Here is a 26,198-nt window from a genome sequence, read left to right as displayed (position 1 = left end):
ATGTAGAAAGGTTAGGGATAAAGGTGTATATGGGTTAAGTATGGTAGAAGGTGTAGGGGTTAGTTACACTACCTGTAAAATGTGTATGGGTTTAGTCCTGGCACCTCCAGGGATCGGGCATCAGGCTCGTTGGGCAGCTGGTGAACAATCACCCAGTCCTCATTGTCTCCTATCACACTGACCTATACACAACAAATAGTACACTATAAGTAGTGCAGTATATAGGGAAAAGGAAGCCATTTGGGACTCAACCATAGTCGATGTTGGTCACAGATCAGGGGAGTGGTCAGAGACTTTCTCTGGGGAGAAGACCTTACCTGGGCCTCTACCTGCCAGCGAGAGATGGAGGTCTTTCCATCGTAGCCGGGTTTGAACTGGAGAGTGATGGATCGAGGGCCGATGTTGGAGATGGCCATGTTGGTGGGAGGACCAGGCAGCTCTACACACACACACACAGACAGAGACAGAGACAGAGACAGAGACAGAGACAGAGACAGAGACAGAGACAGAGACAGAGACAGAGACAGAGAGACAGAGAGACAGAGAGACAGAGAGACAGAGAGTTTTAACACATATCGTTATTGACCATTTGAAAGGTGGGAATAATACAAGGAGAACAGGAAGGAACAGAGAGGGTATCAAGGGCCAGACAGGGCCTTTAATACAGTAAAGAGTTGAAGTAATGAGTCGACAGAAAACCTAATACAGTGGTATCTATGCCTAATGCAATGTTGTTTTTGACTTGAGTTTTTTTACATTACATTCTTTATCTTTTAAATCCTTACTGATTCAGGACTATGCTTCTACTACATTAAAATGCTAAAGATGTAAGGTACTTCTCCAATACTTCTCCAATAAGTTTAAACTAGAGACATCTGTTTGTTTTGCATTGGATGCGTCTTAATTCACATTGCTCTTCCTCATCTGCAGTGAAAGGTTACAGAGGTAGAGCGGTGTTTGTCAGGCCATGAGACATCCCGAAAATCAGTCTCACAAAATCATCTGTAGCGTCCGAACGGTTTGACCTACAAACTATTATGGAAAGATGAGACTCCCACGAACATGATAGTGTTCTCCGTTTTGCCCTACGACCCTCACAAGCGTCTTAGAACTCGTCTGAATTCGGTACAGCTGATCTGCCAACTTCTTTCTGTAGTGTCCAAACAGTGTGGGCTGCACACTAATATGTGACTCTCACAAACATGTACATGTCTGTTGTTTTGCTCTAGGATGCCCACAGGCCTCACAAGACTCATCTGAAGGTCCCCCGGTACCAGTTGAAATCAATGTAAGTACAGTATACATGGAGACTGTTTAATGCCAAAAATAAGGGGTTAAATAAATGTACAAAACAATAATAAATGTTTCCTGATCTTTCTTATATCTCTCACTTCAGAACAAACTTCCTTTAGATTTTTGGGGGGACTATCTGTTGTTGTCCCCCCCCCCCGATTTAGACAGGGCTTGGAGTCTTATGGGTTAAAGTTGTGGGTTAAAGTTTAATTTATGGGTAAAAGTAGACTACAGGGAAATCTATTACTTTGTGACAGTGCAGCCTTGTGGTCTAAAATGGATACTGCACTGGTGATGAGCCAATGCTGTTGAGTAGCAGTATCTCGCTCTCATGGAAGTTTCACTTCACTCAACTCGAAGTTCTGAGATAAGATAAAACAAAACATTTTAGATCAGCGGGGGATCTTGGAAAAACCTCTTACATAGAGATAGCCCTATACATAGTATGCCAATTCATGATAAACATTTACATTAGGATATTGTATTTTTATTTAAGTTTACATTTACATTTAAGTCATTTAGCAGACGCTCTTATCCAGAGCGACTTACAAATTGGTGCATTCACCTTATGACATCCAGTGGAACAGCCACTTTACAATAGTGCATCTAAATCTTTTAAGGGGGGTGGGGGGGGGGGTGAGAAGGATTACTTTATCCTATCCTAGGTATTCCTTAAAGAGGTGGGGTTTCAGGTGTCTCCGGAAGGTGGTGATTGACTCCGCTGTCCTGGCGTCGTGAGGGAGTTTGTTCCACCATTGGGGGGCCAGAGCAGCGAACAGTTTTGACTGGGCTGAGCGGGAACTGTACTTCCTCAGTGGTAGGGAGGCGAGCAGGCCAGAGGTGGATGAACGCAGTGCCCTTGTTTGGGTGTAGGACCTGATCAGAGCCTGGAGGTACTGAGGTGCCGTTCCCCTCACAGCTCCGTAGGCAAGCACCATGGTCTTGTAGCGGATGCGAGCTTCAACTGGAAGCCAGTGGAGAGAGCGGAGGAGCGGGGTGACGTGAGAGAACTTGGGAAGGTTGAACACCAGACGGGCTGCGGCGTTCTGGATGAGTTGTAGGGGTTTAATGGCACAGGCAGGGAGCCCAGCCAACAGCGAGTTGCAGTAATCCAGACGGGAGATGACAAGTGCCTGGATTAGGACCTGCGCCGCTTCCTGTGTGAGGCAGGGTCGTACTCTGCGGATGTTGTAGAGCATGAACCTACAGGAACGGGCCACCGCCTTGATGTTAGTTGAGAACGACAGGGTGTTGTCCAGGATCACGCCAAGGTTCTTAGCGCTCTGGGAGGAGGACACAATGGAGTTGTCAACCGTGATGGCGAGATCATGGAACGGGCAGTCCTTCCCCGGGAGGAAGAGCAGCTCCGTCTTGCCGAGGTTCAGCTTGAGGTGGTGATCCGTCATCCACACTGATATGTCTGCCAGACATGCAGAGATGCGATTCGCCACCTGGTCATCAGAAGGGGGAAAGGAGAAGATTAATTGTGTGTCGTCTGCATAGCAATGATAGGAGAGACCATGTGAGGTTATGACAGAGCCAAGTGACTTGGTGTATAGCGAGAATAGGAGAGGGCCTAGAACAGAGCCCTGGGGGACACCAGTGGTGAGAGCACGTGGTGAGGAGACAGATTCTCGCCACGCCACCTGGTAGGAGCGACCTGTCAGGTAGGACGCAATCCAAGCGTGGGCCGCGCCGGAGATGCCCAACTCGGAGAGGGTGGAGAGGAGGATCTGATGGTTCACAGTATCGAAGGCAGCCGATAGGTCTAGAAGGATGAGAGCAGAGGAGAGAGAGTTAGCTTTAGCAGTGCGGAGCGCCTCCGTGATACAGAGAAGAGCAGTCTCAGTTGAATGACTAGTCTTGAAACCTGACTGATTTGGATCAAGAAGGTCATTCTGAGAGAGATAGCGGGAGAGCTGGCCAAGGACGGCACGTTCAAGAGTTTTGGAGAGAAAAGAAAGAAGGGATACTGGTCTGTAGTTGTTGACATCGGAGGGATCGAGTGTAGGTTTTTTCAGAAGGGGTGCAACTCTCGCTCTCTTGAAGACGGAAGGGACGTAGGCAGCGGTCAGGGATGAGTTGATGAGCGAGGTGAGGTAAGGGAGAAGGTCTCCGGAAATGGTCTGGAGAAGAGAGGAGGGGATAGGGTCAAGCGGGCAGGTTGTTGGGCGGCCGGCCGTCACAAGACGCGAGATTTCATCTGGAGAGAGAGGGGAGAAAGAGGTCAGAGCACAGGGTAGGGCAGTGTGAGCAGAACCAGCGGTGTCGTTTGACTTAGCAAACGAGGATCGGATGTCGTCGACCTTCTTTTCAAAATGGTTGACGAAGTCATCTGCAGAGAGGGAGGAGGGGGGGAGGGGGAGGAGGATTCAGGAGGGAGGAGAAGGTGGCAAAGAGCTTCCTAGGGTTAGAGGCAGATGCTTGGAATTTAGAGTGGTAGAAAGTGGCTTTAGCAGCAGAGGCAGAAGAGGAAAATGTAGAGAGGAGGGAGTGAAAGGATGCCAGGTCCGCAGGGAGGCGAGTTTTCCTCCATTTCCGCTCGGCTGCCCGGAGCCCTGTTCTGTGAGCTCGCAATGAGTCGTCGAGCCACGGAGCGGGAGGGGAGGACCGAGCCGGCCTGGAGGATAGGGGACATAGAGAGTCAAAGGATGCAGAAAGGGAGGAGAGGAGGGTTGAGGAGGCAGAATCAGGAGATAGGTTGGAGAAGGTTTGAGCAGAGGGAAGAGATGATAGGATGGAAGAGGAGAGAGTAGCGGGGGAGAGAGAGCGAAGGTTGGGACGGCGCGATACCATCCGAGTAGGGGCAGTGTGGGAAGTGTTGGATGAGAGCGAGAGGGAAAAGGATACAAGGTAGTGGTCGGAGACTTGGAGGGGAGTTGCAATGAGGTTAGTGGAAGAACAGCATCTAGTAAAGATGAGGTCGAGCGTATTGCCTGCCTTGTGAGTAGGGGGGGAAGGTGAGAGGGTGAGGTCAAAAGAGGAGAGGAGTGGAAAGAAGGAGGCAGAGAGGAATGAGTCAAAGGTAGACGTGGGGAGGTTAAAGTCGCCCAGAACTGTGAGAGGTGAGCCGTCCTCAGGAAAGGAGCTTATCAAGGCATCAAGCTCATTGATGAACTCTCCGAGGGAACCTGGAGGGCGATAAATGATAAGGATGTTAAGCTTGAAAGGGCTGGTAACTGTGACAGCATGGAATTCAAAGGAGGCGATAGACAGATGGGTAAGGGGAGAAAGAGAGAATGACCACTTGGGAGAGATGAGGATCCCGGTGCCACCACCCCGCTGACCAGAAGCTCTCGGGGTGTGCGAGAACACGTGGGCGGACGAAGAGAGAGCAGTAGGAGTAGCAGTGTTATCTGTGGTGATCCATGTTTCCGTCAGTGCCAAGAAGTCGAGGGACTGGAGGGAGGCATAGGCTGAGATGAACTCTGCCTTGTTGGCCGCAGATCGGCAGTTCCAGAGGCTACCGGAGACCTGGAACTCCACGTGGGTCGTGCGCGCTGGGACCACCAGATTAGGGTGGCCGCGGCCACGCGGTGTGGAGCGTTTGTATGGTCTGTGCAGAGAGGAGAGAACAGGGATAGACAGACACATAGTTGACAGGCTACAGAAGAGGCTACGCTAATGCAAAGGAGATTGGAATGACAAGTGGACTACACGTCTCGAATGTTCAGAAAGTTAAGCTTACGTAGCAAGAATCTTATTGACTAAAATGATTAAAATGATACAGTACTGCTGAAGTAGGCTAGCTGGCAGTGGCTGCGTTGTTGACTTTGTAGGCTAGCTGGCAGTGGCTGCGTTGTTGACACTACACTAATCAAGTCGTTCCGTTGAGTGTAATAGTTTCTACAGTGCTGCTATTCGGGGGCTAGCTGGCTAGCTAGCAGTGTTGATTACGTTACGTTGCGTTAAAAGAACGACAATAGCTGGCTAGCTAACCTAGAAAATCGCTCTAGACTACACAATTATCTTTGATACAAAGACGGCTATGTAGCTAGCTACGATCAAACAAATCAAACCGTTGTACTGTAATGAAATGAAATGAAAATGTGATACTACCTGTGGAGCGAAGCGGAATGCGACCGGGTTGTTGAGTGCGGAAGTTCTATTCGGTAGACGTTGGCTAGCTGTTGGCTAGCTAGCAGTGTCTCCTACGTTAAGGACGACAAATAGCTGGCTAGCTAACCTCGGTAAATTAAGATAATCACTCTAAAACTACACACTCTAAACTACACAATTATCTTGGATACGAAGACCGCAAAGACAACTATGTAGCTAGCTAACACTACACTAATCAAGTCGTTCAGTTGAGTGTAATAGTTTCTACAGTGCTGCTATTCGGTAGACGGTGGACGTTTGCTAGCTGGCTAGCTGCTGGGCAGATAGCAGTGTAGACTACGTTAGAACGACGAAATACGATAATTACGCAATTATCTTTGATACAAAGACGGCTATGTAGCTAGCTAAGAAGAAATTGCTAAGATTAGACAAATCAAACCGTTGTACTATAATGAAATGTAATGAAATGTAATGAAAAGTTATACTACCTGCGGACCGAAGTTATGAAAAAATTAAAAATACAATATCCTAATTTAAATGTTTACTATTAATATCATGAAGTTGGCATACTCTTTATAGGGATAAAAAAAACAGCCAAATTAATAGCAATTGCCTTTCATCTCACTTTTTACATTATGGATGGCTTATTCTCTGCAAATCCTGCTGGAGAAAAAGCTTAATATGACAAAGAGTCTGTTCAAGTATGTGTGTATGTGAGTGCGGTATTCCAGGAGCTTCCAACACGCAGCCGGAATCAGCAGAGTGCGGTTCCCGCATTGGACTCAAACACATAAAGAGGAACATCTTCATCGTGGACTACGATGGACCGCTAAGATTAGTTTGAGGTAACTCACGATCAAATGATTGTGGATCACAAGCTGCTACACAAGTACAGTTATTTGCCTGTAAGTTACCGTACAGTGTAGCCTACATTGGGAAAAAAACTCCTGTTGTTTTTACGGTAACTTACTGGCAGCCAGTTACCTGTAAGTTACTGAGTGAAAACGTTTGGGAACCCCTGCCCTAGGGTACTCAGTGGAGGCTGCTGAGGGGAGAATGGCTCATAATAATGGCTGGAACGGAGCGAATGGAATGGTATCAAACACCTGGAAACCCGATTTTTGATGTATTTGATAACATTGCATTTATTCTGCTCAAGTCATTACCACAAGACCATCCTCCCCAATTAAGGTGCCACCAACCTCCTGTGAGGGTACTATATAGTGAAAGGGGCCATCTCTTCAAGTTGATGTAGTGGGTCTATTGGCACATAGACTATATACCTGGAATAGTAAAAGCATCACATTTAAAGCTGAAATATATCACTTTTTGAGCGACCTGAGAAAAACCACATAGAAATGTGAGTTATAGATATGTAATTCCCATTGAAAGCAAGTTTAAAAGAGGTAGACCTGTTCTATGTGCACTATTTCTATGCTTTCCTGTTATAAAGTTTCGTTGTTGCGTCTTTTACTTTTGGTTTAAAACATCAGCTTCAATCAGCTGAAAATTTTGGTTATGGAAAATATATTTCACAGCGGTTTAGATGGTACAATGATTCTTTACACTATACTTTCTTGTTTTGTCACATAAACTGAAATTAGGTGATTTATTAGAGTTTTACCAACATGGAAATGGCTGAATGATTTGAAATAACTGTCCAGTGTTTACATATTTTTGTGAAATATTACCTATAATTAATTACAATATGAGTGAAATAGCTTTCCTTCAACAAATTGTAATTGAGTATGTTAAAAAACTACTTTTCTGATATGGAATTGTGTGGGCTTATACCAGTCATAAAACATATTAATGGGAGTAGACCGCTGATTGGCCAGCTCATTCTCTTCAGGAGGATGACATCATCCTCTATGAGGAAATAGCAAGCATTTTTTAAACGGTCTGTTTGAGATAGAAGTTTGAGGTGGGGTTTTGAAGTGTTTATACTTTGTCCACAAATACGAGTATAGGACGAATCAACAACATTATATGGGAATGAGTGAACAGAATATTAACTTTTAAAGGTGACATTTTCAATGAACAGTTAGGATACTTTAAATCATTAGCATGACTGGTTATACAGACCAAAGCTCAGAGTGTGAGATCTCTAAGGTGGGGATGTAGAGCTAAAGCCATAGACTGTATCTTTTTACAGTTAAAGAGTTGAAGTAATCACCATTCTGGAAAAATAACCATAACTCTATACTGTACAAACTGTAACCCTCGATAGAATGGGTATTTTTACTTGACAGCTCTGAAAGACATACTGTATAGTGTCTGGGGGAGCCACAGGTGCAGTAATAATGTACTGGAGGTCTTGTATTTCTATAATACACTGCACCGTGTTTTAATAGGAAATTGTGAACTGGAATTATCCTAAATGGTCTCGATGGGCTCTTACTTTTGAGCCATGTGTCATTACTGACCTGGAGCTACACACCAGGGACTGAGCCATGTCCCGGTACTGACCTGGAGCTACACACCAGGGACTGAGCCATGTCCCAGTACTGACCTGGAGCTACACACCAGGGACTGAGCCATGTCCCAGTACTGACCTGGAGCTACACACCAGGGACTGAGCCATGTCCCGGTACTGACCTGGAGCTACACACCAGGGACTGAGCCATGTCCCAGTACTAACCTGGAGCTACACACCAGGGACTGAGCCATGTCCCAATACTCACCTGGAGCTACACACCAGGGACTGAGCCATGTCCCGGTACTGACCTGGAGCTACACACCAGGGACTGAGCCATGTCCCAGTACTGACCTGTGGCTACACACCAGGGACTGAGCCATGTCCCGGTACTGACCTGTAGCTACACACCAGGGACTGAGCCATGTCCCGGTATTGACCTGGAGCTACACACCAGGGACTGAGCCATGTCCCGGTACTGACCTGGAGCTACACACCAGGGACTGAGCCATGTCCCAGTACTGACCTGGAGTGAGCCATGTCCCGGTACTGACCTGGAGCTACACACCAGGGACTGAGCCATGTCCCGGTACTGACCTGGAGCTACACACCAGGGACTGAGCCATGTGTCGGTACTGACCTGGAGGTACCCCAGAAGAGATTGTGGAGGAGGACAGTTTTCCCTGGCCCTTGGAGGTCATGCTGGCCACCTCGATGGTGTAGGTGGTGAGGGCGGTCAGCCCCGTGACGCGGTACTCCAGGGTTACATTGGGGAGGTAGTGGGTCACCCGTGTGTTGGTGCGGTTAAACTCCTCCCATGAGATACGGTACCCTGGAACAGAGAATCAATCAAATTCATCAATCAATGGTGTACCTGCGTGGTACTTTTGCGTGGTGTACCTTTTGCGTGGTGTACCTGTGAGGACTCCGTTCTTCTCTTCAGGTTCTCTCCAGCTCACTTTGAGAGACGTGTCGAGGATATCTGTGAAGCTCAGGTCACCCACTGCCCCAGGAGCTAAAGAGGAGGGCACAGTGGTTATTGTTTATTTTGCCTTTATTTAACTAGGCAAGTCAGTTAAGAACAAATTCAGGTTTTCAATGATAGCCTAGGGACAGTGGGAAAACTGCCTTGTTCAGGGGCAGAACAACAGATTTTTACCTTGTCAGCTCGGGGATTCAACCTTGCAACCTTTCGGTTACTAGTCCAACGCTCTAACCACTTGGCTACCCTGCCACCCCATTATCATGATGATAATTATAACACAATGGAGTCCATGTATGTCAATAGCATACATGATTATATTCTGTAGATGTATTTTAATATATTAGGCTTTTTTTTTTATTGCCCGTTGAACAGTCATTACAGCTCCTAAAATAGGCAAAATTTGTCTTTTACTTGGAAGATTGTGTAATTACAAGTACAAGCCTAGTACAGTATGGCCAACCCTTTATCTCTTGAGAAAATGTGTCCCAATTAAATGTAAATGTGTGCAAACCCCTAATTGTAGCCTACGTATTCATTAGGACTGTAGAACTAGGCTGATACTATGCATTAATAATACATCTGACCCAGTGGGCATGTTTCAGTATGATTGGCCATGTCCACTAAACAGTGAGTGTGTGTGTGTGTGTGTGCGCATGTTGAACTCACTGTCTTCATGTGTCCTCAGGCCGTTAGCGGGGCTGCGGGGGCCGTCTCCCGGCGTAGTGAAACACAGCACAGAGCTGTAGTACTCTGTGAACTTCTTCAGCCCCGTCACATAGCCCACATGCACACTGTCCTGGAAGTTAGGTCTCACTGTAACCATGGTGACCTCCTCTTCCTGACCTGGCTCCCATGCCAACAGCTAGCAGAATGGTTAATGGGAACAGAGAAGGAAGAACGTGAGATCAAACTAGAAATACAAACTAAATGGTAGAACATCTAATAGGACTGGCTGGTTTTCTGACATTTTGGATGGGAACCAAACAGCACCAAATATCAAATAAAACATTATTTGCCCACAATTTCCCCCAGAAATAGAACTGTTTACTCTCCAAGTCTAATAATTTTCAAATGTTTTGTTTAAACCAACTCTTCTCCCTTGCATGTGCTGGTGACCTGCTCTGTGGTGTCATTTGGCATCATAACTGCCATATAAATAGTTAGTGCCAGTGTCAACATGTTCTGCCAGTGAGTAAGCACTGGAAGGCGGGGCTGGAATGAGTCCACAGAAAGAGAGGATGAAAAAAAGAGAGCTTTTAATTGTGGTGTATAGCAGGTCTAATGTATAGGGACTGCATACACATCAGAATGAGAGAGTGGCCAATTAGGTGTTTAGATGATTGCTACCATTGGCAAATCTGTTGGGTCTGTTTCTATATTGGTTCCCAGGCTGTGAGTAGAGTTTGTCTCTGGGAAAGAGAGTGTGGAGTTGGCACGCGGTGAGGTGGGTGTGTAAGCTGAATGTGGAATATATGGATGTCCCCTCTGCTTCCGTCACACTCACTCACTCACTCACTCACTCACTCACTCACTCACTCACTCACTCACTCACTCACTCACTCACTCACTCACTCACTCTCGCTTACTCACTCTCGCTTACTCACTCTCCCAGTAACCTCTCTCTCGGGACAGCCCCTGCAGTCAGAGAGAGTTTACAGTGACTGCTAAGATGTCCTGATAAGTGGGGCCAGAGTCATTCTCATGAACTCTTCTGAGAGAAATACAGTCATCACATCACACAGACTACATAATCAAGTTCTAGTACAGCTGATTCGAAGCAGTCATTCTCCATACATCTCATTCTAAGCCTATAAAGTACATATTTAAATGACAGCTGACATTCTTAAACCATATTCCCTGACAGTGTGAGCAGGAGAGATTGATCAAACGACTTCCAGATCTAGTTAGCCACAAGATAGATAGTTGGTCAAATGCTCCAAAAATGAAGGTCAAAGAAACAAATGACAAATCAGAATCCATCTTTCACAATGTTTGGTAGTGGCATATCTGTTTCCCCTTGTGACACAGTATGAGGCGTACCAGCCTATCATCCAGTCAATCGATTGTACTGCCCCTAATGACAGGCTGCCTAGTGTCTCTGAGACTGCCCATAATGACAGGGTGACTGGTGTCTCTAACCTTGCAGCCATAGTTCTATCACCCATTAGAGGGTACTGCCCTTAGTGACAGGGTGACTGGTGTCATCACCCATTAGAGTGTACTGCCATTAGTGACAAAATGACTGGTGTCTAGGATGTCCCTCACCTTGTATCCCTGGTTGATCCCGTTGATGAACTGAGGGTTAGGGGCGGCCCAGGTGATACGGATGGTCGTGGAGTTGACGGCCTCCACCTGAACTTTACTGGGGGCTATAGTCGGCACTGCGGAAGATAAGAGGAGAAGAGAGAGAGAGAGAGAGAGAGAGAGAGAGAGAGAGAGAGAGAGAGAGAGAGAGAGAGAGAGAGAGAGAGAGAGAGAGAGAGAGAGAGAGAGAGAACAGGATACAACCAAACGAAACACATTTCAGATTGGACAGCCTTGGCTAGGTATTGATTCTGCAGGGCAGGGGCCACCATCTTCACTCTCTTCTTTTTCTTCTCCTATCTTGAGGCTCAGGACGTATTACACCACTGTGGCTTTACTGCTCTCAGTTTCCAGCTGCAGGCTCAAACTTGAAATCTACAGCCAAGGTAGTGTAATGTACTATTCAGACCTTACAGACGATTCAATAGGAATGCATACCTCTATTCAGCAAGGATTACATTTATTCAGCAATATTTCAATACCATTTGGCACGGATGCTAACTCAAGGTTTTTGCTCCAGTGCTGACTGCGCTGCCTTCTGCATCAAGAAAATATCCTTGTTGAACATCATTCTTATATCCTCCAAATGGACATGATGCTTGACAAGTTCATTTATGTGTCAACTTATGAAATAGGTATTTAAAGTAACTTCTCCACAGGTAAAATCCTTTCCATTCAATTTCCTTCCAATGTCATCTAAGTATTTTTCTGACTGACAAGCATAATGAGCAATGAGCAGAGACTTTTACAGCTCACATCTGACTGACAAGCATAAGGGCCAATGAGCAGAGACTATTCCAGTTAACATCTGACTGACAAGCATAAGGGAAAATGAGCAGCGAGGATCCAGGATCACTCACCTCCCTGCAGCGTCCACTCAGTGACCTTGTGGCTGAAGGTTCCTATCCCCGCCCTGTTGTAGGCTGCCACCTCTATCTCGTAGTTGGTCCAGATGATCAGGTCCTCCAGGAGAATGTTGGTAACGTCTGGTTTGGAGATGTTCTTACTCTGGTAGTCCACCGGAAGACCTGTTAGACGATACCTGAGAAGCGACAGTGCAGTCTAGTCTGAGACGATTGTAGCTACAAGGCCATCCAGGGTGACAAAATTGAGCAAAAACTGATTCTTAGTTGGAGAACAAGACATTCAACTCTTGCGTTTTTGTATCATGGTCCCTGAGACACAGTGCCAGAGTGTGTTAAGGCCAGTAGAGGGAGACAGAGCAGTAGTCTACAGCACTTGCCAGAGTGAGCAAATGACGAGACAGAGTGATTGGAATATCTACAGAATGCCTGTCAACTTATTCTACACCATGACACAACCAGCTACAAACCTACTGCAAACTGAGTGTATCCCTACTGATAAACTGCCAGAGCTACAAGGGTAACTCCTGAAATTCTTCTTTCTCTCAGCTAGTGGTTTTACTTCATTTTGAACATGAGCTCTTATGTTATGTGCTTCCATGTAGCATAACAACTCTCCTCCTTGATTCAGAGAACCAGGGAGGGTTATAGCAGACAACCAATCCTGTTATCCCATGGTTCTCACCGGACGCTGTAGCCCCTGAGAACCCCGTTCTGGTGGCTCTCTGGTGGGGGCTGCCACTGGATCATGATGGACTGGTTGGTGCGGCCGCTGGCGATCACATTCTGGGGAGGGGCACTGGGAGGTTCCTCTGGTAGAGATACACTGCAGAGAGGAGAGAGAGCAGAGAAAGTTTGGAAGGATAGTGTTGTTTATTTTTCTGTCAGAAGAGAAGACAATGCAGCGTGTTGATTAATCTGTAGATAGGCTCTGTCACTTCTTTCTCTCCCATAACCTGTCTCATGACCTCTTGCTCTTTTCAATAATCACCACGATGTCATGAGAATGGCGCTGGAATGTATAGCGGCCATTTGACGGGCAGTTTTGTGATTTTCCGCCCATAGATGGTCTGCCTGTAAAAGCACCACCTGGACTGGACACAGCTAGACAAACTGTCTTTTTGACAAGATCAGGGAGTTTTGCGACTAGGAGGCTATGGACATCACATGCCCTGCACCAAAGTCAAGGGCAGGACAGAAACAGGCTCTCTGAATATAGATTTCCTTGTTCATGTGTGGTTCGGACAGACCAGTCATCAGCACTATCTGCAGTGCCTCTATTCACATGACTCTCTCCTAACACACACGTCATACGTTGCCGCTACTATTTGTATTGTATCCTGCTGCTCAGCCACTTTACCCCTGATTGTATGCATATAACTACCTCGTCTATCACTGATATCGTTATTGATATTGTTCTTGTACATAGTTATTTATATTGACACTATCTATTTCTGATATTGCTACTATGCAAGTAACCATTTGGCTGTACCATTTACACCTTCTGTAGAGACCATCCACTTAGCAAAATATTGATTTTATAATGAATATTGATATGTGTGGTTGTAACATGATTTTGTGACATACCACAACAATATAATTTGACCGTATCAAGTGTCCACCACATAAATATATGGCGCATGTGTAACGGATGTGAAATGGCTAGCTAGTTAGCGGTGGTGCGCGCTAATAGCGTTTCAATCGGTTACGTCACTCGCTTTGAGACCTTGAAGTAGTGGTTCCCCTTGCTCTGCAAGGGCCGTGGCTTTTGTGTAGTGATGGGTAACGATGCTTCGTGGGTGACTGTTGTTGATGTGTGCAGAGGGTCCCTGGTTCGCGCCCGTGTCGGCGCGAGGGAACGGTCTAAAGTTAAACTGTTACACATGCATCTGTTTATGTTCTGCACATGTGCACCTCACTCAGGTTTCAACTCAGGTTGCATGGCCTTTAGGCTAGGGTCTATTTTTCTCCACTTCCTGTCTGACTTACGTGCCCAAAGTAAACTGCCTGTTACTCAGGCCCAGAAGCCGGGATATGCATATAATTGGTACTATTTGATAGAAAACACTATGACGTTAGTAGAAATGTTAAAATAATGTATGAGACTATAACACAATTGATATGGTAGGAGAAAATCCAAAGAAAAACCAATCAGAATAACTTTTTTGAGAGATCCCATGCTCTTCAATGGAAAAAATATGGGTCATATGAGATACCAGCTCCCAGATTGCAATTCCTATGGCTTTCACTACATGTCAATAGTCTTTGTTCAAGGTTTCAGGCTTGTTTCTTCTCAAACGAGGAAGAATTTTGAGTGTTGGTACTGGCAGTCAGAGTTGGAAATCTGTCAGTGTGCGCGCAATGAAGAGGACGCGCACTTGCTAATTTTGCTTTTCAATTGAACATACTTCTTTCCGTATGAAATATTACAGTTTAATTACATTTTAGGGTACCTGAGGATTGATTAGAAACGTATTTTGACTTGTTTTAACAAAGTTTAACGGTAGCTTTTTGGATTCCTTTCTCTGCATGTTGAACGAGTCGATTAACTCAAGTCGATTGCGCCAACTAAACAGACTTTTTGGAATATAAAGAAGGAATTTATCTAACAAAACGAACATGCATGTTGTAGCTGGGAATCTTGGGATTGCAAATCAAAGGAAGATTTTTTTAAAGTAAGTGAATATTTAATCGCTATTTGTGATTTTATGAAGCCTGTGCTGGTTGAAAAATATTTTGATGTGGGACGCCATCCTCAAACAATCGCATGGCATGCTTTCGCTGTAAAGCCTATTGTAAATCGGACAATGCAGTTAGATTAACAATAATTTAAGCTTTTAACCAATATAAGACACTTGTATGAATCTAGATGTTTAATATCCATGATTTTTATCATTATTTATTTGAATTACGCGACCTCCAATTTCACCAGAAGTCGTCGACAGGTGTCCCGCTGGCGGGACGCCTATCCCAGAGAGGTATGTATGGAATACTATGTGATACGTGCATGTGTAACAGTACAGTATATAAAGTATGTTGATGTACTGGTGTGAAGGCATTTGGGCAGTGGTGTAAAGTACTTAACTTCAAATACTTGAAAGTACTACTTAAGCAGTTGTTTGTGGTATCTGTAATTACTTTACAATTTTATATTTTGGCCTATTTTTACTTTACTTTACCTTACTACATTCGTAAAGAAAAATAATGTACTTTTTACTCAATACATTTTCCTTGGCACCCAAAAGTAAATTGTCCAATTCGCACACTTATCAAGAGAACATGCCTGGTCATCCCTACTGCCTCTGATCTGGCAGACTCACTAAACACAAATGCTTCATTTGTGAATTATGAGTGTTGGAGTGTGCCCCTGGCTATCGTCCATAAAAAAAGAAGAAAACAATAATTGTACTGTCTGGTGTAATATAAGGATCAATTTAGACAAATGTGTCTGGATAAGTGTCTAATATTTATAACATGTTTTATCTGGACACTATGTTTACCTGTAATTGTTCCTTGTTGTGGGCTATATTCACTTTTAGTCTTCATATTTTCTACACTACTCATAGTTTAGCACATGACCTCACATGTGAATTCTTAAAGAGATGGGTAGGGCTAAGGCTTAAGAGGGTATGAACAATGCTGAATGGGTGTACACAAAGGAGAGCGCTCCAGTAGGTACATTCAAAGGCCCTTTTCTCAAAAGTGAGTTTACAAGTTGATCAACTTTCAAAGCATAATTACTTTCCCATTGTTCCTCAATTGCAGTGTATGATATACAATTTTGTAGCTCTGAGTCTCTACTTGTATTAAATGTAAACACACATTTTGCTACATAAGCCTGATTTGAGCTGGTCAGTCACAAATACGGAATCATGTAGTAACCAAAGAAGTGTAAAAAATTCTAACTATATTTTATATTTTTTGATTCTTCAAAGTAGCTACCCTTTGCCTTGATGGCAGCTTTGCACACAGTTGGCATTATCTCATCCAGCTTCACCTGGAAGGCTTTTCCAAATGTTCTGAAGGAGTTCCCACATATGCTGAGCTGCATTTCCTTCACTGTGTGGTCCAACTCATCCCAAACCATCTCAATTGGTTAAGTAAGCCTTGAATTCTAAATTAATCACTGAGAGTGTCATGAGCAAAGCACCCCCACACCATCACACTTCCTCCTCCATGCTACACGGTGGGAACCACACATGCAGAGATCATCCGTTCACCTACCTGGCGTCTCACAAAGACAAGGCTGTTTGAACCAAAAAACTATGGGTCTTCGTTTCATGTGGTGTTCCTCATGAGAGCCAGTTTCATCATACTGCTTGATGGTTTTTACGACTAAACTTGAACAAACTTTCAAATTTCAAATTTTCCACATTGACTGACCTTCATGTCTTAAAGTAATGATGGGCTGTCATTTCAATTTGCTTATTTCAGCTGTTCTTGTCATAATATGGACTTGGTATTTTACCAAATAGGGGTAACTTTTGTATACCACCCCTACCTTGTCACAAGACAACTGATTGGCTCAAATGCATTAAGGAAAGAAATTCCACAAATTAACTTTTAAAGAGGCTCACCTTTTAACTTCTTATGGCTGCAGGGGCAGTATTGAGTAGCTTGGATGAAAGGTGCACAGAGGTTCCCAGAGTAAACGGCCTGCTCCTCAGTCATAGTTGCTAATATATGCATATTATTATTTGTATTGGATAGAAAACACTCTGAAGTTTCTAAAACATTTTGAATTGTGTCTGTGAGTATAACAGAACTCATATGGCAGGCAAAAACCTGAGAAGAAATCCAACCAGGAAGTGAGAAATCTGAGATTGGTCGATTTTCAACTCATCACCTATTGAATACACAGTAGGATATGGATCTGTTTGTACTTCCTATGCCTTCCACTAGATGTCAACAGTCTGTAGAACATTGAATGAAGCTTCTACTGTGATGTGGGGTCAGATGGGAGGTGTTTGAGTCAGTGGTCTGGCAGAGTGCCAGTTCCTAGTCAGGCACATTCCTCATGATATCGACTTGCGTTCCATTACTTCTATAGACACAAAGGAATTCTCCGGTTGGAACGTTATTGAATATTTATGATAACAACATCCTAAAGATTGATTCTATACTTAGTTTGACAAGTTTCTTCGACCTGTAATATAACTTTTTGAAGTTGTCGTCTGACGTTCGGCTGGACCTGCACGAGCGCTTGGATTTGTTTAACAAACATGCTAACAAAAATATCTATTTGGACATACATGATGTACATTACCTAACAAAACAAACATTTCTTGTGGAAGTGGGAGTCCTGGGAGTGCATTCCGATGAAAATCAGCAAGGGTAAGTGAAGATTTATAATGCTTTTTATGAGTTTTGTTGACTGCACAATTTGGCGGGTAACTGTATGGCTTCCTTTTGTGGCTGAACGCTGTTCTCAGATTATTGAATATTGTGCTTTAGCCGTAAAGATTTTTGAAATCTGACACAGCGGTTGCATTAAGAACAAGTGTATCTTTAATTCTATGTAAAACATGTATCTTTTATCAAAGTTTATGATGAGTATTTATGTTATTTGACGTGGCGCTCTGCAATTTCTCCGGATATTTTGGAGGCATTTCTGAACATGGCGCCAATGTAAACTGAGGTTTTTGGATATAAATATGAACTTAATCGAACAAAAATGTATGTATTGTGTAACATGAAGTCCTATGAGTGTCATCTGATGAAGATCATCAAAGGTTAGTGATTAATTTTATCTCTATTTCTGCTTTTTGTGACTCCTGTCTTTGGCTGGAACAATAGCTGTGATTTTCTGTGATTTTGCGGTGACCTAACATCATCGTTTGTGGTGCTTTCGCTGTAAAGCCTATTTGAAATTGGACACTTTGGTGGGATTAACAACAAGATTACCTTTAAAATGGTATAAGACACATGTATGTTTGAGGAATTTTAATTATGAGATTTCTGTTGTTTGAATTTGGCGCCCTGCACTTTCACTGGCTGTTGTCATATCATCCTGGTGACGGGATTGCAGCCATAAGAAGTTTTTAACATAAACAAGTTTAGCATCTCAAGCCCCTGAACATGTTCAGTACTAGTCAAAAGTTTGGACACCTACTCATTAAAGGGTTTTTCTTAATTTGTAATATTTTCTACATTGCAGCCATAATAAGTTAATTGAAATGCATTCCAGGTGACTACCTCATGAAGCTGGTTGAGAGAATGCCAAGAGTGTGCAAAGCTGTCATCAAGGCAAACGGTGGCTACTTTGAAGAATCTCAAATATAAAATATATTTTGATTTGTTTAACACTTTTTTGGTTACGACATGATTCCATATGTGTTATTTCGTAGTTGTGTTGTCTTCACTATTATTCTACAGTGTAGAAAATAGTCAAAATAAAGAAAAACCCTGGAATGAGTAGGTGTGTCCAAACTTTTGACTGGTACTGTGTATGTACATATCTACCTAAATTACCTCGTACCCCTGCACATGGACTCGGTAATGGGACCCTGTGTATATAAGTTATCGTTACTCATTGTGTATTTATTATTACTTTTATTATTATGTGTTTTACTTTTCTATTATTTCTCTATTTTCTTTCTCTGCATTGTTGGGAAGGGAGTGTAAGTACGCATTTCACTGTTAGTCTACACCTGTTGTTTACAAAGCATGTAACAAATAACATTTAACTTGATTTGATTTTGTCCATGCTATCTGCAGTATCTGTGTCTAAGCTGTGTACAAAACCATCACTATCCCTTAATGCATTTCCTACTGATGGAGACACATAAGGTACCTAGCCAGAGAGAGAAAAGGCTAATACCAAAGACCACAGCGGACCAGTCAGATGATGCTGAATCAATTCAATCAATTCAAAACCAAAGGGCCCATACAGAGATATGACTTTTCAGAAAGCGAGGCACAGTTGAGATTAATTGTGGCACTTTAGGATCAAACGGAAGCACAAAGCGCTCAGTGTGAACCCCTGCGCTGTCGGACGTGAGCCCCCTATGGCTATCCTCTCAGCTGGAGAGGGCTGGGGATCCAACTGCTCACATTTGAGCTGGCTCGACGAGCTAGCCTGTGTAAGAGGAGGGATTGGGTCCCAAATGAACCCCTATTCACTACATAGTGCACTACTTTTGGCCAGAGCACACTACGTTATGAGAAGTGACTCAGGCTAGTGAAGCCAACCTGATCTCAACAATCTCCCGGGACACCTCCAAAGCCCTCTCTGAGTGAGTGAAGTGGTGGTGTGTGTCTGGCTGCATCGGCTCAATTACTAATCCTTCAGCAGATAAATACACACACACACACACACACACACACACACACACACACACACACACACACACACACACACACACACACACACACACACACACACACACACACACACACACACACACACACACACACACACACACACACACACACACACACACACACACACACACACATATTTATAAACCATTGACAATATGTACTGGCACGGGATCACACACTGTTTGACTGGGAGACTGAGTAGGCTGTTATCATTGCACGGCAGGGGATAAGGGGCTTTAGAGAGGAGAGAGGAATCCTGGGAGGGCTCTCTCTCACCGGTCAGTCTCCTTGCTGAACTGGCCCTTGCCCACGTCGTTGACGGCACACAGGCGGAACTGGTAGGAGCGTGCTGGGATGAGTCCACTGACTGTCACCGCTGTCGACTCAGGCTCTATGTTGGCCAGGAGGATAGCCCAGGGAGCGTCTAGCACAGGAAGAGAGAACAGACACATATCAAACCTGCAGATGATCTAATCCTTCTCTTCATTATATTCCTCCTACTAACAGCGGTTTATTATTTCTCATTATCCATCAGGCTGTGTCCTCCTGAGATCACTCACTGTTCTCAGAGACCTCCAGGATGTAGTGAAGTAGGGGGCTGTTCCCATCGAAGGGCTTGGCCCAGGTCAGGTTAATGGCCCTCTTTTCTGAGGAACTTAGCAGGGCTGCAGGGTTCTCTGGAGCATAGGGCAGCTGCCTGAGGGGTGGGGTGGGGGTGGGGTACACAGATCGCCAGAGAGGTTGTCAGACAGACGGGCAGACAGAAAGATATATGACTGGATGAGTTTTTAAAAATACATTCTTAGAGGTACGATTTACTCAAAATCCATCATTATAGGAAACTAGGACAGCAGAGTAGAGAAGAAAAGAGAGAGACAGACAGGAGTGGGGTGAGACAGTTGAGAGACAGGAGAGGTGAGAATGGGGAGAGATGTGAGACAGGAGAGGTAAATCAGGAAAAGTGACATAGGAGAGATTAGACATGAGATGACAGAAGAGCTGAGACAGGAGAGGTGAGACTGGGGAGAGAGATGAGACCGGAGATGTGGGACAGGAGAGGTGAGAATGGGGAGAGAGGTGAGACAGAAGAGATGGCCGGAAGAGATGAGAATGGGGAGAGAGGTGAGACAGGAGAGGTGAGAATGGGGAGAGAGTTGAGACAGGAAAGGTGGAAAGGGAGGGGTGAGACAGGAGAGGTGAGAATGGAGAGAGAAGTGAGACAGGAGAGGTGAGAATGGGGAGAGAGGTGAGACTGGGGTGAGAGGTGAGACAGGAGAGGTGGGATAGGAGAGGGGAGAGTGGAGAGAGAGGTGAGACAGGAGAGGTGAGAATGGGGAGAGAGTGAGACAAGAGAGGTGGGATAGGAGAGGGGAGAATGGACAGAGAGGTGAGACAGGAGAGGTGAGACAGGAGAGGTGAGACAGGAGAGCTGAGACAGGAGAGCTGAGACAGGAGAGTTGAGACAGGAGAGGTGAGACAGGAGAGGTGAGGCAGGAGAGGTGAGACAGGAGAGGTGAGGCAGGAGAGATGATACAGGAGAGGTGAGACAGGAGAGGTGAGGTAGGAGAGATGATACAGGAGAGGTGAGACAGGAGAGGTGAGAATGGAGAGAGAAGTGAGACAGGAGAGGTGAGAATGGGGAGAGAGGTGAGACTGGGGTGAGAGGTGAGACAGAAGAGGTGGGATAGGAGAGGGGAGAGTGGAGAGAGAGGTGAGACAGGAGAGGTGAGAATGGGGAGAGAGGTGAGACAAGAGAGGTGGGATAAGAGAGGGGAGAATGGAGAGAGAGGTGAGACAGGAGAGGTGAGACAGGAGAGGTGAGACAGGAGAGGTGAGACAGGAGAGCTGAGACAGGAGAGTTGAGACAGGAGAGGTGAGACAGGAGAGGTGAGGCAGGAGAGGTGAGACAGGAGAGGTGGGCAGGAGAGATGATACAGGAGAGGTGAGACAGGAGAGGTGAGGTAGGAGAGATGATACAGGATAGGTGAGACAGGAGAGGTGAGGCAGGAGAGGTGAGACAGGAGAGGTGAGACAGGAGAGGTGAGACAGGAGAGGTGATACAGGAGAGGTGAGACAGGAGAGGTGAGACAGGAGAGGTGAGACAGGAGAGGTGAGATAGGAGAGGTGAGAAAACAAGCAGTATATCTTGTTCAAGACAGGATGAACAAGGATGAACTTGTTCGAGACAGAGAAAACAAGAGGATGATAAAGAGGGAGAGAGAGATATGTCGATCGTGTTACCTGACTCGGAGGTGCGCGCTGCGTGAGTCGTTGCCTCCTACCGACATAACCCTACATGTGTAGGTCCCGATGTCACCTGACCAGGTCTGGGAGATGTGGAGGGTACCATCCGGGTCCAGCCGGATACGGGGGATAGACTGGGCGTTGATGACCAAGCCCTCCTTCTCCCACACATACCTACAGTTTAAAGGTCCAATGCAGACATTGTTATCTAAATATCAAATCATTTCTGGGTAACAATTAAGTACTTTTTCAACTAAAATTGTCAAAAAGAAACAAAAATAACTTCTTATCAAATAGCAATTTCTCAAGCAAGAATTTTACTAGGACTGTCTGGGAGTGGTCTGAGTGAGGATGGGAAAACTGAAAACTAGCTGTAATTGGCAGAGAGGTTTGGAACTCTCTTTCTTATTGGTCTAAGACTAGGGGGCGATATTTTCGTTTTTGGCTAAAAACACGTACCCATTTGAAACTGCCTAGTTCTCAGCCCCCGAAACTAGAATATGCATATAATTGTCAGATTAGGATAGAAAACACTCTGAAGTTTCCAAAACTGTAAAACATTTGTCTGTAAGTTAAACAGAACTGATATTGCAGGCTAAAACCTGAGGAAAATCCAATCAGGAAGTGCCCCTGTTCTTGAAACCTCTCTGTTCCTATGCATCCCTATTGCCCATATAAAGGGATATCAACCAGACTTCTTTTTCTATGGCTTCCCTAAGGTGTCAACAACCTTTAGACATAGTTTCAGGCTTTTATTTTGAAGAATGAGCGTGAACGACCACATTGCGTAAGTGGATAGGTGGGGGCTCTCAGAGTGACTTGTGCGCAAAAGAGAAAGGCAGCCATTGTTACTCCCGGTCCTAGTGAAAAGCCAACTGTCCCGGTTGATATATTATCGAATAGATATTTGAAAAACACTTTGAGGATGGATTATAAAAAACATTTGACATGTTTCTGTGGACATTATGTATATAATTTGGAATTTATGTCGGCGTTGTCGCGACCGCTCTTTCCGGTGGATTCCTGGGCATAACGCATCAAACTAACGGAGGTATTTGTATATGAAAAATATCTTTATGGAACAAAAGGAACATTTGTTGTCTAACTGGGAGTCTCGTGAGTGAAAACATCCGAAGATCATCAAAGGTAAACGATTAATTTGATTGCTTTTCTGATTTTCGTGACCAAGTTACCTGATGCTAGGTGTACTTATTGTTTTGTCGAGCGATCGATAAACTTACACAAACGCTTGTATTGCTTTCGCTGTAAAGCATCATTTCAAAATCTGAGACGACAGATGGATTAACAAAAGGCTAAGCTTGTAATATTGCACTTGTGATTTCATGAAATTATATTATATTATATACCTGTGGCGTTAGGCTAGGCTATGCTAGTCAGCGTTTCTGATGACAATTATCCCAGATCCGGGATGGGTGGTTCAGAAAGCTTAACTCATTTACTGCCAAAACTCCATCCCACCAAAACAGACTGACATTTCAGGCGGCCTTTTCAAACAGCTCTCACACAAAAAGGGCATTATCATACAATTCTCAATTTCACAGTATCATTCCAAACTCATAGTGTGAAAAAAATATATATAGAAAACAGGTAATTCACTTTTTTAACTACATTGAGCCTTTAATACACAGTTGCTTCTTGACATGCACAGCAGGTGTGACCTGCCCCTGTGACCTTGTCAAATTGTGCAATGTTAGTGAGTGTTGTTGTATGTAAGGTTGGAGAAAAGTGTCTGTGTGTGCACAAGATGCTTTGTGTGCATCTCACTCTGTGTGTGTGTGTGTGGGTGCAGTGTGTCTGTATGTGTGTGTAAAAGTGTACTGTGTGTGTGTGGGGGGGGGTGCAGTGTGTCTGTATGTGTGTGTAAAAGTGTACTGTGTGTGTGTGGGGGGGGTGCAGTGTGTCTGTATGTGTGTGTAAAAGTGTACTGTGTGTGTGTGGGAGGTGGGGGTGCAGTGTGTCTGTATGTGTGTGTAAAAGTGTACTGTGTGTGTGTGTGTGGGGGGGGGGTGTCTGTATGTGTGTGTAAAAGTGTACTATGTGTGTGTGGGGGGTGGGGGGGGGGGGTGCAGTGTGTCTGTATGTGTGTGTAAAAGTGTACTGTGTGTGCGTGTGTGCATGCACATAGTGCTCGGTGTGTGTGTGTGTGTGCTCTCCTACCTGACGGTGACACTGGGGTCGTGTGTAACTCCACAGGTCACAGTGGCCTTGGTGCCTTTGATGACACTCTGGTCCTGAGGGGGGGTGTTGATACGGGTGCGAGCTGAAGGGAGAGAGAGTGTATGAACACACACTTATACACACACACTAGAAAGGGAAGGATGCAGTGCGTGCTGCACGTTCTGATTTCTCCAAGTGGCACGTTGTCCCTGGATCAAGTCACATGTTGTCCCTGGATCAAGTCACACGTTGTCCCTGGATCAAGTCACATGTTGTCCCTGGATCAAGTCACATGTTGTCCCTGGATCAAGTCACATGTTGTCCCTGGATCAAGGCACATGTTGTCCCTGGATCAAGTCACATGTTGTCCCTGGATCAAGTCACATGTTGTCCCTAGATCAATTCACATGTTGTCCCTGGATCAAGTCACATGTTGTCCCTGGATCAAGTCACATGTTGTCCCTAGATCAAGGCACATGTTGTCCCTAGATCAAGTCACATGTTGTCCCTGGATCAAGTCACATGTTGTCCCTAGATCAAGTCACATGTTGTCCCTAGATCAAGTCACATGTTGTCCCTAGATCAAGTCACATGTTGTCCCTGGATCAAGGCACATGTTGTCCCTGGATCAAGTCACATGTTGTCCTTGGAATAAGGCACATGTTGTCCCTGGATCAAGTCACACGTTGTGCCTGGATCAAGTCACACGTTGTCCCTGGATCAAGTCACATGTTGTCCCTGGATCAAGACACACGTTGTCCCTGGATCAAGTCACACGTTGTCCCTGGATCAAGTCACATGTTGTCCCTGGATCAAGTCACATGCTGTCCCTGGATCAAGTCAAATGTTGTCCCTAGATCAAGTCACATGTTGTCCCTGGATCAAGTCACATGTTGTCCCTAGATCAAGTCACATGTTGTCCCTGGATCAAGTCACATGTTGTCCCTAGATCAAGTCACATGTTGTCCCTGGATCAAGTCACACGTCGACACATTCCACTAGACCCCCCCCCCCACACACACACACACTCACCCCACACCACAAGGTCAGCAGCAGCCTCGTCTATGCCCCGGGAGTTGCTGGCCATGCAGGTGTAGGTGCCAGCGTCTGATATGTGGGATGGGGAGATGAGCAGGCTGCCTGACTCCAGCAAGGTGAACCTGGGCAGCTGAACAGAACCACTGGCCAGAACACGCTCACCTGGAAGGACAGAGAGAGAGAAAGAGCGAGAGAGAGAGAGAGAGAGAGAGAGAGAGAGAGAGAGAGAGAGAGAGAGAGAGAGAGAGAGAGAGAGAGAGAGAGAGAGAGAGAGAGAGAGAGAGAGAGAGAGAGAGAGAGAGAGAGAGAGAGAGAGAGAGAGAGAGAGAGAGAGAGAGAGAGAGAGAGAGAGAGAGAGAGTTTGTTTGCTGGGGTCAGTGATAAGTCTTTTGTAATTTCTTAAAGTTCAAGTTTTATTGTCACATGCATAACAAGTAGAGTGAAATGCTTAACAAGCTCTTCCCAACAGTGCAGTAATCAATATCAAAATAGAACAACTAATAATAATAAACTAAATTAAAATATATACAGCACCAGTCAAACGTTTGGACACACTTACTCATTTAAGGTTTTCTTAGATTTTACTATTTTCTACATTGTAGAATAATAGTGATGACAACAAAACTATGAAATAACACATTTGGAATATCAAAATATCAAAATATATTGACATTTTAGATTCTTCAAGTAGCTACCTTTTTTCCTGTGATGAGAGCTTTGCACACTCAGCAAACTTCACCTGGAATGCTTTTCTAAAAGTCTTGAAAGAGTTCCCACCTATGCTGAGCACTTGTTGGCTGCTTTTCCTTTACTCAGCGGTCCAACTCATCCCAAACCATCTCAATTGGGTTGAGGTCGGGTAACTGTGGAGGCCAGGTCATCTGATACATCACTCTATCACTCTCCTTCTTGGTCAAATAGCCCTTACACAGCCTGGAGGTGTATTGGGTCATTGTCCTGTTTAAAAACAAAATAACAGACCCACTAAGCGCAAACCCGATGGGATGGTTGCCATGCCGATGGGATGGTTGCTAAACACATTCTGAATAAATCACTGACAGTGTCACCAGCAAAGCACCCCCACACCATCACACCTCCTCCTCCATGCTTCATGGTGGGAACCACACATGCAGAGATCATCAGTTCACCTTCTCTGCATCTCACAAAGACACAGTGGTTTGAACCAAAAATCTCCAATTTGGACTTATCAGACTAAAGGACAGATTTCCACTGGTCTAATGTCCATTGCTCGTGTTTTTTTGCCCAAGCAAGTCTTCTTTTTGTTGCCCTTTAGTGGTGGTTTATTTGCAGCAATTTGACCATGACGGCCTGATTCAAGTAGTCTCCTCTGAACAGTTGATGTTGAGATTTGTCTCTTACTTGAACTCTGTGAAGCATTTATTTGGGCTGCATTTTCTGAGGCTGGTAACTCGAAGATATCCTCAGGAGCAGAGGTAACTCTGGGTCTTCCTTTTCCGTGGTGGTCCTCATGAGA

The 26,198-nt window shown here is 44.8% G+C and overlaps 1 protein-coding gene across 3 annotated transcripts in view; it reads right to left on the bottom strand.

Moving 5' to 3' along the window:
• Positions 1 to 26,198, bottom strand: part of LOC139571488 (protein sidekick-2-like) — a 659,762-nt gene that overhangs the window by 66,630 nt on the left and 566,934 nt on the right. For all 3 annotated transcript variants that reach the window (XM_071394417.1, XM_071394415.1, XM_071394416.1), the window contains 13 exons: positions 24,698 to 24,865; positions 23,666 to 23,768; positions 21,485 to 21,661; positions 19,804 to 19,940; positions 19,520 to 19,667; positions 12,606 to 12,746; positions 11,918 to 12,099; positions 11,019 to 11,134; positions 9,420 to 9,615; positions 8,685 to 8,783; positions 8,409 to 8,600; positions 318 to 439; positions 73 to 182 (listed from right to left, as the gene is read on the bottom strand). In XM_071394417.1, coding sequence (XP_071250518.1) covers positions 73 to 182; positions 318 to 439; positions 8,409 to 8,600; positions 8,685 to 8,783; positions 9,420 to 9,615; positions 11,019 to 11,134; positions 11,918 to 12,099; positions 12,606 to 12,746; positions 19,520 to 19,667; positions 19,804 to 19,940; positions 21,485 to 21,661; positions 23,666 to 23,768; positions 24,698 to 24,865 — 1,891 coding nt within the window. The remainder of the gene's footprint in view (positions 1 to 72; positions 183 to 317; positions 440 to 8,408; positions 8,601 to 8,684; positions 8,784 to 9,419; positions 9,616 to 11,018; positions 11,135 to 11,917; positions 12,100 to 12,605; positions 12,747 to 19,519; positions 19,668 to 19,803; positions 19,941 to 21,484; positions 21,662 to 23,665; positions 23,769 to 24,697; positions 24,866 to 26,198) is intronic.

The sequence above is a fragment of the Salvelinus alpinus genome, chromosome 3, assembly GCF_045679555.1.
Source record: "Salvelinus alpinus chromosome 3, SLU_Salpinus.1, whole genome shotgun sequence".
NCBI lineage: Eukaryota > Metazoa > Chordata > Actinopteri > Salmoniformes > Salmonidae > Salvelinus > Salvelinus alpinus.
Note: the sequence above shows the minus strand (reverse complement) of the source record. Positions and strands in the feature narration are given on the sequence as shown.